General features: G+C 45.8%; 1 protein-coding gene and 1 pseudogene across 1 annotated transcript; both read right to left on the reverse strand.

Moving 5' to 3' along the window:
- Positions 1-8593: 8593 nt before the first annotated feature.
- Positions 8594-8732, reverse strand: LOC119273862 (annotated as a pseudogene).
- A 6733-nt stretch (positions 8733-15465) lies between these two features.
- Positions 15466-17639, reverse strand: LOC119270382 (protein SRG1-like). The gene is made up of 3 exons (XM_037552387.1): positions 17262-17639; positions 16305-16552; positions 15466-16212 (listed from the first exon to the last, which is right to left on the reverse strand). The coding sequence occupies exons 1-3, from the start codon at positions 17511-17513 to the stop codon at positions 15654-15656; spliced, it is 1059 nt and encodes a 352-aa protein (XP_037408284.1). The 5' UTR covers positions 17514-17639; the 3' UTR covers positions 15466-15653.
- Positions 17640-18069: the final 430 nt, after the last annotated feature.

Below are 18069 nucleotides of genomic sequence, written 5' to 3' on the forward strand. Positions count from 1 at the left end.
GGATCTTCCGGCTTCTTCGACTGGCTTTCCACGGCCCTCCCCAGGCTACCTCCGACCACTCGCCGTGGCCTCACTACCATGGCCGGCCCTGTGGCCTGGACGCTATGGCGCCACCGCAATGCGGTCATCTTCGACAAGATCACCCCGTCTACCTCCATCCTGGTCACCACTATTAAAGACGACGCTCGCTCCTGGGCCACTGCCGGAGCCAAAGGGCTTAACGCTTTTATCCCTGTAACCTGATCTTGTATGAGGGGCTGAGCATCCCCAATACTCCATGCTCACACGATCGCCACGGACACGCCTTCTTGCGTACGTGAACGTGGCGTCAACCTGTTGTTTTCTTCTCCCTCTATCAATGCAAAGATATGCTCCAAAGCGTATTCGAGAAAAAAAAAATGAAACCATTGAAAACATATCCATTACCCATATGAAAGACAGAAGAAGGAAAAAAAGTTTGCTTGCTTTTTGCTCTTGGATCGAATGAATCCGCGCACCAGCTAGCTAGGAGCGCAAAAAACAAAGTGATCCTTGTGGAAAGAAACCCTTGGGTAGATGAACCTGACTGAGCGTTAGGAAAAATATTGATTTCTTCATTTTCTTAACCACTGGCTGGTTTTCCTTTTTAGTGGGAGGGGGTAGGGGTTGGGGGACATATGCCCTCCCTACTGCCTCGCTTCCACTCACCGCCCTCGTCTCTTGTCCGTGGTTACCTGACTATCAGGCAAAGGTTGGAGAAGGCCGACGTGGCCTGCAGGAACCACGCCACAAAGCCGAGGATGATGTTGCCTTGGAATCGGCTGCAAGCCAGCTCAGGGAAGGACCCACTGAACTCAATGTCCTTGACAAAGAGGACCCTGACAAAGGCGGCGGAGGAGGCCGCCGGCAAGAAAAGAAGAGCCACGAACTACACATTGACACATCGTGCATGCACGCATGCCAGGCATACATATATGGCTAGCATAGCTATGTTCGAGAAAGAAACAAACATGTAAGGAAGAAAAATGATGATGTTGTACGTACCACGTCACCCAGTGCAAGAAGGAAGGCGTTGTCGGGCCGGTGAATACCGTCCTCGGCCAACAGAGTGATCAGGTAGACTACACCTAGGGCGAAAAGTCGAGAGGGTATGCAACAACATCACAGAAATAAGATGGCTATGTACGCTGGAGCAGATTGAGTAGCACATGCATCTATATGCATCATGACTAGCTAGATAGATTAACACGAGTAGGTAACTGTGTCGATCGACTTGACCGGCTCGGCCACTAACTAAAATGTGCATGCATGGCGCGAGTCTGGTTTTGTGTATTTTATAGTGCTTTGAGTAATGAAAGAAGGCCGTGAGGGCTCGAGCCAAGATGTAGCCTCCGTTTGACCAAGAAGAAAAGCCTTTTGGCAAAGGCTACTGGTTTTCTTTTTGGCGAAGTGTGTGTGCATCTGTGGTTTTCTTCCTGGTTTGTCCTTGTGTTATTGAGAGAGAAAAGAGTGGAACTCAAGAGAGAGTTGAGAGGATAAGAAGAAGAAGCGGTGCTGCGAGGAAGCGTCACCAATAGGAAGAAAATAAGACTGCTTGTTTTTGCTTTGGATCAAATGAAATCGTGAACTAGCTAGTCAGGAGCTCAAAAAACAAAGTGACCCCTTGTGAAAAGAAACCCTGGGCTGGGGTCATATGCCCCTCTCCCACTCCCCTACTACATACTGCTTCACTTCCATTCACTACCCTCGTCTCTTGTCGCCGACCCTCGTCTCCTCCTCAGCACCCGAGCTGAGCAGGAGGAAGATCGATCGAAGATGAGCTTTTTTCTTTGGGCGAGCTTCATCAATCAGGGTTGCTAACAAGCTTTTCCCCCGTTTCCTACTGATTACTGATACTAGTATCCGGAGGGAGATCTTAGGAAGATCTTTCCTACTGATCGACCTATGAGGCCAATCTTTGTTTTTTTTCATTTTTCCTATTGATCAATCAGGTTCATCAATCTTAGGGTTTCAACCTCTAGCAAACATGCATGTGCGTTTTAACGGGAGATGAAAAAAATAGCACATGTCTCTTATGTGATAATCATTCTCAAGACTCTTCACAGGTGCAATGACCATTCAGCATGAATGATGAGCCTAAAAAACAATGACAACATGCCGAACAATGGACCGACTGAGGGTAGGATTTTTCAGGATGCAAATTTGAAACATGAGATGTTTCCTTGAGTCAGGCTAGTTCAGCTTATTATTTCATTCAGAAATTTAATGGTAAAATTGAAAGAAATTATATTGTTAATAGTTTTGGACATGATGTCTTGAGCCAAATTTAGAAGCAAAATGGAAAGAAATAATATTATGAACAAATTTTAAGGTGATAATAGCATCAAGCAGATTAATCTGGAGTAACAGTGGCCGCAAGAAAAACTTGCATGTTTGTGAGGTGAGAATTGGTACCTTGTCTAGACCTCCTTCCCTTCGAATCGCTGCCTGATGTGGCTACTATTGTGAACTCCAAACCCTAGTTCCCTTGCCCCCGGACTATAACACTGCTCCTTCTATGTCCTGAACTCCTGATCTAGTGCGCCTTGCTGCTCCTAAGCGTATATATCATACATTCTTAAGAAATTGATCCTCATTACTAGCATTCTTTACATGCACACTATCCACGTGATGATGGCATGATGCCACATGAGCGATCAGTTTCCAAACAACCTGTCCACCTATGCAATTCATTATTCACTATTTCACATCTCCACATCAAATCTGCAGCGTCATTGATTTTTCTTTTATACTTATTCATGCCTGGTCGCTGAACCGAGCGACTCTTTTCCGCTTCCGTAACCAACAAATGAGCCAGTCTAGTAGTTTCCGCTTCCGTAAAAACGCCCCACTGGCCGCATGTAAGCCATTGGGGTCACCGGCTCACCACATCCTTATCCTGTCTGCACTCCTCCTCTCCCGATCCCTCTCTTTCTCTGCTCAGGTTTTCTCGCGGCGCACAGCACCTCTGCCCTCACCTCAAGCCTTGCGCCCTTGCCACCGGGTTAGTGGTTAACCATGACCTACACTGCGCCGTCGACCTACCATTGCAGAGAAGTTGCAGATTCTGGGAGAGCGACCACGCTCTGCCTAGAGAAGTCGCCGGTCATGCCATCTTCTCGCATTGGCCATGTGAAAGGTGGGAGGATACAGACTGGACCTTCTTTCTTGCCCTCGTGAGTTAAAAAATTAGGACGACGATAACTGCCACACGTGTGGGCATTAAGGGGTCTGCCCACACATTTTGTGTGGTGTTTAAGAGGACCAACTCACACGCCTACGTGTGGGCAAAACAATTAGCGTTCACATTTCTTTTTTTTCCTTACGGTCCTTCTCACACGCCTACGTGTGGGCAAAATGCATAACGCCCACACGACCTCTCTCAGTCACCTACCTCACGGTCCCGCACGCCCCACATGATAGTCACCACGCGTCCCCGCAGTTGCCATGGTCCGGACCCTCTTCAATGTCCGTTTACTTGCAGTTGCCATGTCGTCGAACTACAGTTGCCATGGTTGCTCAACTGCAGTTGCCATCTCAGGTCAAGTGCCAGATGCTATTTTGGACAACTGCAGTTGTTGCCATGTATGGTCTGGTTTGCTATAGTTGCCATGATTTGAAAACTTTAGAGGTTGCCACGTACTAACACTAAGCAGTTGCCATGTATGGTCTGGTTTACTACAGTTGCCATGATTTGAAAAGATTAAGAGTTGTCACCTACTAACACTAGGCAGTTGTCGTGTAGCGCTACAAAGAGACATGGCAAAACAACATGTTCGGGTAAAAGAGAGAGTTGCCATCTGCTAACAAGCACACTAGGGCAGTTGCCGTGTACCCTGCAAAACACATGTTGACTGACATGTTTGGGTAAAAAAAGAGAGAGTTGCCATCTGCTTACAAGCACACTAGGGCAGTTGCCATGTACGCTGCAAAACGCATGGCAACTGGCAGCTTGGGTGTGGGAGAGAAGACGGGCGTGTGGGCGAGATGGCAAATGCACACACACTAGCCCTTATGCATGAGTGAAAACTGGCGTGTGGACGAACTGCTAAACGCCCACACACCGGCCCCTCCATGTGTTGAAACGAACGTGTGGGCGACCGGATGAATGCCCACACTCCAGCCCAGTCCTACGTGGCACCACAAACATGCCAAGATTTGTGCACCCACAAACGGATGCCCGGCTCACGCAGCAGCACAGATTCTACCTGCTCAACGGCGGCCATGTCCGCGTGCCGTTCATGTCCAGCCGCGAGAGCCAGCACATCGGCTGCTGCCCCGAGTGGAAGGTCCTGAAACTCCTCTACGCGTCCGGCCGCGGCGGCGAGCACCTGCGGCGGCACTTCGCCATCTACGTCTACGGTCTACCTCCCGAACGAGCTCCACGGCCTGCCGCCCGAGCATGCTGCAGAAGCTGGCCTCCAGCCCGGAGCTGCTCGAGGCGGGCTCCATGGACCTGAGAAACATGGTCCCCGTGCGCGACTTCCGGCCGCCAAAGTTCACCGTGTCGTACAAGACGGAGGCGACGGGGCTGCTGCAGGGCCTCGGGCTGCGCCTGCCGTTTGACCATAGCGCCGCCCACTTCTCGGAGATGCTGGAGGAATCCACGGGGTCCCGCGTCGTGTCCAACGTCTACCACCAGTCCCTGGTGGAGGTGAACGAGGAAGGGACCGAAGCTGCGCGACGAGCGCGGTAACCTGTTTTTCTTTTACCCGTCCCGCGGTGATGAGCACGCCGGTCAAATACGTGGACTTCGTCGCCGACCACCCTTTCATGTTCTTGATCAAGGAGGAGTTCACCGGCGTCGTCGTGTTCGCCGGGCAAGTTGTCGATCCTTCGTCGTAATTCCCATGCTGGCTCGTATTAGCCTTCACACCGTGCCTTTGCCTTGTAACCGCGGTGACTTGCACAATATATGTACTAATGGTGACCTGACCATGGTAGCTAAGTATATTACCTTATCTTGATTATTCTTTTGAGAAAGAAATTTATTTGGTGAAATCTCTTTTGAGCGGAACTGTGTGTTGAAAATAATTTCGAAAACATTTTAAATAAGTCGGAAGATTTCTTGTCTTTATCAACCGCATCCGGCGTGGTCCGATCCCACACGATCGTGTGGCACGAGCGCTGTCTCCCACAAGGCGAGCGCTCTGTCTCCCACAAGCGAAGGTAGCCAAGTTCAGGAGGGAGTAAGAGGATCTCAGCCCTTAGGCGAGCACCGGCATTAGGGTGAAGGGCGGCAAAGTGAAAGAGGTTTTCATCAAACACCACATCCCTGGAGATGTATACACGTCCTGTGGCGATATCAAGGCACTTGTAGCCTTTATGCAAATTACTGTAACCAAGGAAAGCACACTGCTTTGATCAAAATTGAAGTTTATGAGTGTTATAAGGACGTAGATTAGGCCAACAAGAACATCCAAAAATCCTAAGAGAGGACTAGTTGGGAGTTCCACCAAATAATCTAGTAAGAGGAGTTTCATGATTTATGACTTTACTTGGCACCCTATTGATCAAGTAGGTTGCAGCAAGAAAGGCCTCATTCCAAAATTTCAAGGGCATAGAGGCTTGGGCTAGCAAGGATAGGCCAACCTCAACAATGTCAATGTTTGCGCTCAGCTGACCCATTCTGCTGATGAGCATGAGGGCATGGGACATGGTGTGAAATACCAATTTTTGTGAAGAAAGAGTTCATTTTTTCGTACTCCCCTCCCCAATCTGTTTGAAGAGCAAGAATCTTTCGATCAAAACGTCGTTCAACAAAGTTTTGGAAGTCATGAAATTTCTAGAAAAACTTCAATTTTGTGCTTGATGAGATAGATCCATGTGAATTTACTAAAATCATCGATAAAACTCACATAATATTTTTTTTCCTACTGTTTCAATAGAAGGCCCCCATACATCAGAGAAAACAAGTTCCAAAGGAGGTTTTGATTCACTCAAGGATTGAGGATAAGGTAACTGGTGACTTTTGCCTTTTTGACAGGCGTCACATACATGCTTATTGCTATCGTTATTGACACACGGGAGCTTATTCTCACTAAGAATCTTCCTAACAACAGTGGAAGAAGGGTGACCTAGACGTCTTTGCCACCAATCCGGAGGTGGTTTGGTGACATTGAGCACATGCTTCTGGACGTGTTCCCCGGCGTGTTTGACAGGATAGACCTCTTCTACCCCTGCCTCGAAGAAGGACCTTCCTCGTTTCTAGATCCTTGATGAGAAAAAAATGAGGGTGAACTTCAACAATAGTGTTATTGTCAAGAGCAAGTTTACTTGCAGAAATCAAATCTTTAGTTGCCTCTGGAACATGAAGAACATCTTTTAGATGAAGATTACGATCAATAGACATACCTGATCCGTTTGGAGTATGAATCTGATCGTTGCCCGTGTACCTCTCCCGGAAGGTCAGCTTTTCCAGATCACTGGTAATATGGTCGGTTGCACCACTATCCTCTCCTCCCTGATACAAAGAGTCGTAGCGCTTCCAGCACTTCCAGGCGGGGTGGCCAAAGTTTACCACAGATCTGGCACACCGGCTTGGCAGAGGAGTTGTTGTTGTTGCTGTAGTTCCCCCTGCCTCCACCATGTCCTCCTGGGTTGCCGCGACCGCGGTTGTGGTCACCACCATGGCCACGATCACCGCCGCCGACGGGTTTGTTGTGTTGGGGATCATAGCAGAAATTTAAAATTTTCTACGCATCACCAAGATCAATCTATGGAGTAATCTAGCAACGAAGGGAAGGGGAGTGCATCTACATACCCTTGTAGATCGCGACGCGGAAGCATTGCAAGAACGCGGATGAAGGAGTCGTACTCGTAGCGATTCAGATCGCGATTGATTCCGATCTAAGCGCCGAACCACGACGCCCCCGCGTTCGACACACGTGCAGCCCGGTGACGTCTCCCACGCCTTGATCTAGCAAGGGGAGAAGGAGAGGTTGGGGAAGACTCCGTCCAGCAGCAGCACGACGGCGTGGTGGTGGTGGAGGAGCGCGAGACTCCAGCAGGGCTTCGCCAAGCACTACGAGAGACGAGGAGTGAGAGAGGTAGGGCTGCGCCAAGAGAGAGATCATCCCGTGTGTTTCGCAGACCCCAATACCTCAAGTATATATAGGGGAAGGGGAGGGGCTGCGCCCCCATCTAGGGTTCCCTCCCCAGGGGTGGCGGCAGCCCCCAAAACCCATCTATGGTGCGGCCAAGGGGGGAAGAGGGGGGGGCGCCCTAGAGTGGGCCTTAAGGCCCATCTGGACCTAGGGTTTGCCCCCTCCCACTCTCCTTGCGCCTTGGGCCTTGGTGGGGGGGGGGGGGCGCACCAGCCCACCTGGGGCTGGTCCCCTCCCACACTTGGCCATGCAGCCTTCTGGGGCTGGTAGCCCCACCCGGTGGACCCCCGGGACCCTCCCGGTGGTCCCGGTACGTTATCGGTAGCACCCGAAACTTTTCCGGTGACCAAAACGGGACTTCCCATATATAAATCTTTACCTCCGGACCATTCCGGAACTCCTCGTGATGTCCGGGATCTCATCCGGGACTCCGAAAAACATTCGATAACTGCGTACATACTTTCCCTATAACCCTAGCGTCATCGAACCTTAAGTGTGTAGACCCTACGGGTTCGGGAACCATGCAGACATGACCGAGACAACTCTCCGGCCAATAACCAACAGCGGGATCTGGATACCCATGTTGGCTCCCACATGTTCCACGATGATCTCATCGGATGAACCACGATGTCGAGGATTCAATCAATCCCGTATTCAATTCCTTTGTCTACTGGTATGATACTTGCCCGAGATTCGATCGTCGGTATCCCGATACCTTGTTCAATCTCGTTACCGGCAAGTCTCTTTACTCGTTCCGTAACACATCATCCCGTGATCAACTCCTTGGTCACATTGTGCACATTATGATGATGTCCTACCGAGTGGGCCCAGAGATACCTCTCCGTCACACGGAGTGACAAATCCCAGTCTCGATTCGTGCCAACCCAACAGACACTTTCGGAGATACCCGCAGTGCACCTTTATAGCCACCCAGTTACGTTGTGACATTTGGTACACCCAAAGCATTCCTACGGTATTCGGGAGTTGCACAATCTCATGGTCTAAGGAAATGATACTTGACATTAGAAAAGCTTTAGCATACGAACTACACGATCTTGTGCTAGGCTTAGGATTGGGTTTTGTCCATCACATCATTCTCCTAATGATGTGATCCCGTTATCAACGACATCCAATGTCCATGGTCAGGAAACCGTAACCATCTATTGAGCAACGAGCTAGTCAACTAGAGGCTTACTAGGGACATGGCGTTGTCTATGTATCCACACATGTATCTGAGTTTCCTATCAATACAATTCTAGCATGGATAATAAATGATTATCATGAACAAGGAAATATAATAATAACTAATTTATTATTGCCTCTAGGGCATATTTCCAACATGTTGTTGAAGCCACGACCCCCGCCGCGACCACCGTTGCCGATGGCGTTGTTGTTCTTGTTGAAGCCGCGTCCACGTGGCGTCGCATTTGTGGACAACTGAGAGGACCCGCCGCGAAGATTCAGTCGAGTCTCAAAGCTCAGAAGCTGTGAGAACAGCTCCGGACCCCTGACAGGCTCTACCCGGGAGCACATGGCCGACACCACTGGGTCAAACTCCTCGTCGAGTCCAGCAAGAATGTGGAAGCTCACCTCTTCCTCGTCCACGATCTTCCCTGAAGCAATTAATTCATCACAGGGAGTTCGGACCGTACCAACATACTCTGTGATCGTGGAGTTGCCCTTCTGAAGATTGGCTAGGGCAATACTGACGTTGACGGTCTGCGCCCGGGTATGCGACGCAAGCATCCCTTGCACAGTGTTCCACAGCTCAGCTGCGGTATGACAGGTTGCCACTTGGACGGCCATCTCGCGCGGCAACGTGCTCAGCAGGTATGATAAAACTCGCTGACCCCGCGCATATCACACACCAAACTCTGGGTTCGGTGCCTTGGTCTTGGTTTTGCCGTCATCGCCGGTGACGTCAATGGTCATGGGCGGAGCCGGCTGCCCGGTGTCGAGGAAGTTTGCAATCTGCGCTCCCCTGATGGCTGAGAGCACCGTGGCACGCCATAAGGCCTCGTCCCCTCTCGTAAGTTTCTCGGTTGCGTTGTGTGCAAACAGAGATGAGGGGAAGGAAGAGCTCGCCATGGATGAACCCGAGGTAGGCTCTGATTACCATGAAAGAAAAGAGGTGAAGCGTATGCCTCTAGGCAGGGACACGTGCGTGTTAAATAGAGAACCAGATTACAACCGGGGTGGCAGGTTGTTGTGTTAGCTTGACCCCTCATCCAAGACTATACAAGATAAGGATCTCTAATGTCCAACAACCTGCCTAAGTTTACAACACACGAGCACAAGTTACACCCCCATGACATATGTCACGTTACAACTACAACTATATCATTTAACACAATCTAGTTGAAAGATTCGGAATTCTAGTTGCAGGAAACAAAGGCTGAAAGTCTAGGTACAACAATCCTATGGTCACAGGAATAAAATGGAATTAAGTTTCTAGGAACAAGTCTTGGAACAACAACTATAGTCACAGGCTAGCACATGCTCAAGAAGCTATGAATCAACTATGAAAATGCTGAAGCAAAACGTATAAGAAACAAAAAAATTGTATTCCAGAAACTTGGGCACTATGAAAAATTCATGTCACTTGGAAGTTCGAATTACTGTGAAGTTTAACTGAGAATACAAAGAAGTTCAATCTGAAACTAATGTTCAGAAAATAGACTAAAAAATGTCAGGCTCTGCACTGAAACTAGTTGGCATTCAAACTCTGGAAATATTCTTAGATGCTATAGGAAAGATAGAAGAACATAACAACACAGTAAAGGGTCAAGAAACTAAGGGGCAAAGATGTTCATATGAACCAATTGGAAAATGATCAAACAAAAATTCGAGGAACAAAGGGCGGAATTTGAGAAACTTTGGCACTACACAAGAGCTCAAATTACTGTCACTTGTCGATCAGCTTACTGTGACCTCCTCTTTGTAATTGTGTCTACATAAAAAAAGTTAAGATAATCAAGGTTTGCTCGTTGCAGGAACACAATGAACCAATGACAAGTGAAGCGTATGCGCAAAATCCATGGGATGTCAACCTATTTAACAACATTGAGCTGGAAAAGGTATATACAAAAAGTGTAGCTAAAACAATATATACATGCCCAGCAACTGAAAAAACTTCAAAGGCTTACAAGTTATAATGTTTACAGGTAAATGAAGAGCAAGACTGCCAAAAACCTACTACATCGCACACATCAGACAATATACAAAAACAACAAGAATCAGAAGGCAATTCAGATGTTATGCGAGAAAACAAAAATACAGATCAAACTCATAATGACGAAGAAATCATTAATGAAGAGGTCACTAAACTGTCTACTATCGAGTCTCGGCACTCTAGTTATAAACTTAAAATACAGAGATCACCATAGAAAACCAATAAGAACTAGCATTCACTAGTTCACTGAATGTTACAACATATACAGATGAGTAGGTCCTACACAAAGCAAAATCAAACAAGTGTTTTTACACTGTAGTTACAGAGGAATGTAAAAAGAACCTGTCAAATTAAATTACACTAGAGGACAAGGAATTTACGGTGGCATGCAAATGGTAATTACAATACTAGACCACTAAAATTTCAGTGGTAAGCAATAAAAATTACAATAGTGAACCAGGGTGAAAAAATCCTTTGAAATTACAGTTTGAATTACATCGCTAGACCACTCGAATTACCGTAAGCAAACTATAATTATAGTGCTAGACCACTGGAACTACAATGTAAATACAATGTATTTTATGGTAGAACTTATATTGTAAAATATAGTAGTATTATAGAGCAAATGGCAGTGAGTTTCACAGTAATTGCAGTACATACAATTTAATTTACACTAGAATTACACTGTAAATACAATATAATTACAGCTGAATCCTAGTGACATTTTACAGTAGATTTAGAGAGTAAATATAGTAGTACTGTAAGTGAATTAGAATGTAATTTACAAATAGATTTACAGTGTAATTTACAAGTAATTCTAAGGTAAATGTCCCTAAGATTCCAACTGACATGCAACTCCCTCTTCCTAACAACATAAACACCCACAAACTGAAGGACATATCACTGTAAAACACCGACACCCACAGACCAGAAAAATATAGAATGTAAAGGGATAGTTTGTTACCCAACATAGATAACATGTAGCCTAATAAAAGAAATTACACATAAAGGAGAAAATAGAACTAACAAAAATTATCAGGCAACTTTCCACACGCCTTGCAAAATACCAAAAACTCAGATTAGCACAAAAAGCATGACAACAACAGAATACCGATAAGCAAAACAAAATTAACAAAAACAGTAAGCATAGCTCTAGCATAACAGAAGAAGACCAAAAACACACACTATAATTACAGTGAACATCGCACTAAAATTACACTATGATTTACAATGTACAATTACTGATAAGATAGGTAATTACAGTCCAAGTCCACTAAAGATTTACAGTGTAAAATCACTGATAAGGTAGTAAAGTGCACTAAAATATTCCCTATGAATTACAATATAAATTCAAAAGACATGATAAAGGAATTACACTAAAAAAATGACAGTGATACCACACTAAAATTCACCTATGATTTACAGTGTAAATCAAAATCACAGAGATAGAGTAAAAAATACACTATAGTGTAATTGCACTAAAAAGATATATTAATTAGAATAAGAAATCCTCTACAAATTACAGAGTAAGTCCAATGATAAGATGGAGTAATTACACTAAAATAATCCCTTATGAATTAAAGTGTAAAATTCACAAACAAGATAGAGTAATTAACCTAAAACTCCACGCAGATTTGCACTGTAATTTCACTTTGAAGATAGTAAACAACACTAAAATTATGCGATGATTTGCACTGTAATTTCACTGGAAAAATATAGTAAATAACACTAAATTCCACTGTCATTTTACATTGTAATTCCACTATTGATAATACAAAAATTACACTAAGATTTACGCTGCAAGTTCACTATCAAGTTACAGTAAATAAACACTAAAATTATATTGTGATACAAAGAGCAATTTCAATGATAGGAAAAAAATACACTCTGGAGTACTATAACATTGACACAAGATCATGCTGGAAATACAAGAAAAAAAAAGCACTGATAGTAGACTAAAAACACACACATAAATACCACTTACTAACAGTGTAAAAACACTGTAAGTAATGACTACAGTGAGGTTTACACTGAAAATATACACTGCAAATAACCCAACTCATATATTGAAACAACATAGCAAATTCAACTAAATAACACCACTAAAATATACAATAAATTTCTTTTACCCGCAAAAAAACACCACTAAAAATATACAAAAATGACAGGAATACACCGAATCGGGACTGTAATAAAAATGTCTGAAAATAGGACCGTAACTCCATGCTATGTTTGTTTACTGAATATTCAGACACAACACGGACACTACCTGCAACTCTATACTAACATGAATTCAGAGCAACAACAGAAAACTAAAACAACCCGGGGAATAGAATCTACATCCACCCAAAAAAATGAGAATCCAAAAGACCAGGGGACTGAACACGACCCAGCATCTTCGATTGTGCATTTGCACAAAGTACTACAACTAAACGAGACAGCCCAATCAAACAACTCCCACCAACTAACCCGAATAATAGATCAAATCACTCCAGCAGGGGAACCAACACAGATAGCAGACGAATTTCAATCCCACAAACAACACAATTGAATACATCTACACGAATAGCTGTGAGGGGATCAACACACGAAGCTAACATAGGGGGATAAAGAACAAATTTGGCCACGAAAACGCTACACACAACTAACACACGGATTTGAGAAGCATAAGAAATCGTCGAAGGATACCCAAAAATAGATGAATAGAAGCGGAGGGCGGGGGAGACGGGGGCCGGGGAGGGTGCGGGGTTGGAGTGAGATGCTGCAGACCCAAGGTGGGAGATACAGCGGGGCAGCTGGAGGGAGATTTCCGGACGCCCGAATACCACCTATTCGAGCGAGCAGCGAGGGGAGCTCCAAATTGCCATGGTTACCTATACGAAATGAGAAGCAGAAAGGACGAGGATGGGAAGAGATAGGAGAAAGGATAAAAAAAAAGAAACTGCCAACGGGGCCGAGAGCGAGGGAAAACATAACGGGTCTCCCGGTAGTTAGCTGGCCCGATAAGAAAACTCGCCAATTCTGCACGAATCTCAGCACAGAGATCGCATGGCTCACAAAATGGATGAAAGCCAATTGTTTTCATCCGGCTGAAAAATAGCAATTCCATCTTTTTTTCGTGTCAGCTATTGGTTAGGTATATCTGAAAATGAAGCTAGTCTCAGTCAGATCTATTATCGTTCATCTGTGTTGCTTTGTTATCTGCAATTAAATTTTTGGTGGGAGGGTATGGGGGACATATGCCCGCCCCCCACACTCCCCTGCTGCCTACTGGCCCGATTCCACTCACTGTCACTGTCTTCGTCTCTTGTCCCCCTCCCTCCTCTCCTCCTTGGCACCCAAGCTGAGCAGGAGGAAGATCGATCGAAGAACGAGCTTTTTCAACAGGTAGTCCACGTGCATGCACATGTGTATACATACGTTATTTTCTTTGAAAAGGAGGATCACCCCGGCCTAGGTGTATACGTACGTAGCCGCCATCACTAGTTAGCTATTGATCAGGGTGTTCCGTGGCTACCTTGACCATCAGGAAAAGGTTGGAGAAGGCGGATGTGGCCTGCAGGAACCATGCCACGAAGTCCAGGATGACGCTACGCTGGAATCCACCGCAGGCCAGCTTGGGGTAGGTCTGCAGAACTCAATGTCCTTGACAAAGAGGACCCTGACAAAGGCAAAGGCGAAGGCCACCGACAAGGAAAGAAGAGCCACGGTCTACACATGGACACATCATGCATGCATGGATGCATGTCAGGCATAAATATATGGCTAGCCTAGCTAGGTTTGAGAAAGAAACAAGCATGTAAGGAACAAAAATGTTGATGTTGTACGTACCCTGTCACCCAGCGCCAGAAGGACGACGATGTTTCTCGAGTTGCAGATCCACCCAAATTGGTGTCTGAGTTGATTGATGATTTAAATCCTCGATTGAATAGAGAGTTAATTGAGGAAAATTTTGTACCAATTTATGCAGCAACGATATCACAAATACAGATTTTGTGTTGACAAACATTGATGGTTACTGGTCACGGAACTTTGAAAAAACTGGAGTATTTAGTGTTTGATCAGCATATCAGATGAAAGAGGATACGAAAAGTGACGATGCAGAAAACTGGTAGATCCCTGAATAGGGTCGGTCATGGGGTGGAGCACACATAGAGGAGCATATTAAGATGCATATGAAACAAGGTCCTCATGGTGAGGTGATGGTCTATAGCCTACATGTCATAACTTTTTTTTGAAGTACATGTCATAACATTGATTTGCCTAAACCATATGTTGGATGCCAAGTTGGAAGCCCCTACCTCCCATTATTTAGGTGGATGAGGGCTAGAGTTACATGAGCCCAAGTCAGTTTCCATGGCTTGTCGCCCATGTTGATATAGTACTACACGTCTCGCAGTACAAGAAAGAGGCCTTCTTCTGGAGGAGGCCCACTGTCAAGGCAAGGGACCTCGGTCAATGTGGGGCCCTGAGGCCGGCCTAGTGTTGGGCTTCCCTGTAGGAAGGCCAACCCAGGTGTGGTGCACCGTCACTAGCCCCCGAGCATGTATGGAGTTGGAATCCTTCTTCCTTCGGGAATAAGAACCTAGACGGGATCCTGTTGTCTTAAAAAAACGTGGCATGTCTTCATAGGTCGGCTTCAGTGATCTTCGGGCTCGCCGAGCGTATGACCTCCTTGAATAGGTTGAAGGTGACATGATTCACCAGGCTCATCGCCCCGAGGAGGAAGTCGAGGACAAAGTGTCCGACCTCCCTATCTTTGTTATTATTGGAGACATTCCGGTTCATAGAAACCGGCTTCAGAAATGGTGATTCGGCCGAAGCACAAAGTGTTGTGATTTTTCTTCTTTTATAGATATATTGGGGGCACGATTGTGCACCTGATGGGCATAGGCCCTGGGCCTCCAGCCAACTCATGGGGTCGAGTGAAGGGTCTTCGTTAACTTTTGAAGGGCAAACCACGTGTCGGCTCGACTACGAAGGAAGTAAACGGCGTGACCTGCCGGGCTTGAATGCCTGAAGGGGCTATTTATGGAGGAGTTATCAAGGAGATTAGAATCTGTATGAATACATTTATCTCTTGTAATTTTGCTCATGAGTTTAGCAGCTCAAAATTTAAAACTCACAATCTAGCTAGGCATTATTTATCTTTAGGTCAGGGTCGTCATATATGGCTGGGATATCCTCATTATCCCATTGTTATCCCTGTAAACATACCAATTTTCATTAATAATAAATCCTAGCAAATTGATCTGGAAAAATCAGTCCCGTCGAGTTTATAATTGCCACCGGATACATACACGACACAAAGATTAAGAAAGTAACTTCTTTAGATTCTCTTCTCGACCTAGGTTTGGTTACATGATCTTGAGACTATCCACGAACCTTGTCCCTTCAGCCAGCGCCCTGAAGTTCCCCTTGACATACTCAACATGGTCGATGGCCTTGTACGTCGCCTCGCCTAGCTCCGGGAGCGGCTTCACAATTCCGGCAACACAAGCATTCTGAAACATCACCACGGTGGCCCGCCCTTTCTCTACGTCCGGCAGCACCCTGTGCTCGGCGCTCTTGTACGTGCCATTGGTCAGGATCTGGAGAATGTCGCCGACGTTGATAACGAAGGCGCCTGGCAGCGGGTTCAGCGGGTACCATCTGCCGTTTTTCCTCACCTGCAGGCCGGGGGTGTCGTCCACGTGCAGCAGCAGCGTCAGGCCGAGGCCGTCGTGGTGTGGCGTGATGCCGATCACCTTGTCCGGGTGGTGGCATGGAGGGTAGTAGTGGAAGGCAACACTCTGCGTCTTGCCCTGGAAGGTTCCCATGAGCGTCTCCTGCTCGACTCCGAGGTCGCTCGCCATGAACACCGTAAGGCGGCTTGTGAGATTTGACATCTCCATTGAGTACTTGTCAAGTGCATCCCTGAATGATATGTGTTTATGTAATTTAAGACGAGGCAAACGGAGCAATGCAGCATGTAAATAATTTAAGCAAGAGATGAAGAGAATTAGGACCTAAATGTTGACGGATCGGCAGGCCAAAACTCATTGTTCCTTTGCTCGTGTGGCTGCGTCACGAGGATTAGACTCTCCGCCCAGTCCAACTTTTCAGACGATGCTCTGTTGTAGTGGTGTCCAAACCCTTCGAAGCCATTGGCTTGGATGGCCACTGCCTTCTTCTTCTCCAGCGGCAAGCGAAAGAATTGCAGAGTGCTATCTTTCATGTCTTGTACAACTGCTTCGTCAACTCCGTGGTTTGTTAACTGCGAATACAGAGGATGTAATTTTATTTTATTTTGTGACAAACAGAGGATGTAAATTTGATAGATGGATAGTCCAGTAGATAGATCAACAAATTAGAGTGTAGCCAGTTCACATGGTGTCTGGGCATGGTTCTCATTTTCAGTGAAATTTCACCTGAACTTCGAAAAAAAATCAGTCATTTTAGTAGGATAGTTAGATATACAAAAATATTTGAATTTCTTGTCAACGTAATTCTCTAGCACAGAACTTGGAGCTGAATAAAGAGTACCAAAACTTACGTCAGGTTTCCTAGAATTCTGGTTGGATTTCAGTCCAACAAATTTTTTTCCATGTTTCCAGTCATTTCAGTAAGACAGTAGGTATGCCAAAAAAAATTTACTTTTTGTAAAAAAGAAAAAGAAATATTCACCACCTCATGACTTGGATCAGAATAAAAAATATGAAAACTTTCATCAGGTTTCCTAAAATTTTGGCTGGATTTCAACCCAACTCAAGCGAAAGTTTGTACCACATGCATCCAAAAATGTTGTCTAGAACCATGGTCTACACTCAGGACCACTCTCTAGAAATTACAGAAATTAATATGTCCTAACCAGCAAGATCTCGCACTCACCATTAAGAACTAGTACACGAATATCAAAGGCACGAGTGAAATGCCCTCCCTCCAAATAGTGGTAGATATATGCGAATGCGAGCAAAGATAAGAACCTGGAAGAAGCCCCAGTCTCGACACGCAGAGCCAAGCTTGGCAATCTCGGCTTCCGAGAACTCCGGGTTTAGCAGCCTCGCCATGTCTACAACTGGTAGCTCGTAGCTCTCGTCGCCGCCCACGACTACCCCGTCCCTGACCTCATCTGGCCGGGCATACCTGTCGGGGATCACAGTGGAGTCTGCGAACGTGGCCGACGCGTCGTCCGTGATCTCGGCCCTGCTGATTACCTTATCGCCGATACGCTCCATGGATCATGCGTACTCTCCCCTCCGTGGGCGTCCTCCTCCCCAATGCTCACAGAATTTCCAGGTTTCTGTTGTTCCGTGTTGGCTAGGTGCTGGGTTGCGTTCTGCGCCCAGATGAGAATCCACTGAAGTAGAGTGCTCAACTACCTAGCAGTGGTTTCCACAGTGCTCAACTACCTAGCTAGTGGTTTCCACAGTGGTAGTACTGAAGTAGATTGCTGGAATGCTGTCGGTGGTTAGCTATGGACGTTCGATGGTTGGAGGGGTATGTCAGTGATATATCCATGATTGATGATTCAGGTTCACTCCAACTCAACCCGACCACAAGTCATCGCGGCTTTTGACATTATTCCAAAAAATGTCCTTGAATTGGAATAATGTTCGTGATTTCAAAAAAAATTGCGATTTCAAAAATGTTCATGAATTTGTATATTGATGAATGTTTTTAAGCAGATGAACAAATTTGAATTTGATGAACATTTTTTGAACTTGATAAATAAAGTCTCCATTCAAATAACCTTTTTGGAAATCGGATGAACCTTTTAGAAAATTGATTAAC

The sequence above is a fragment of the Triticum dicoccoides genome, chromosome 3A, assembly GCF_002162155.2.
Source record: "Triticum dicoccoides isolate Atlit2015 ecotype Zavitan chromosome 3A, WEW_v2.0, whole genome shotgun sequence".
In the NCBI taxonomy this organism is placed as follows: domain Eukaryota; kingdom Viridiplantae; phylum Streptophyta; class Magnoliopsida; order Poales; family Poaceae; genus Triticum; species Triticum dicoccoides.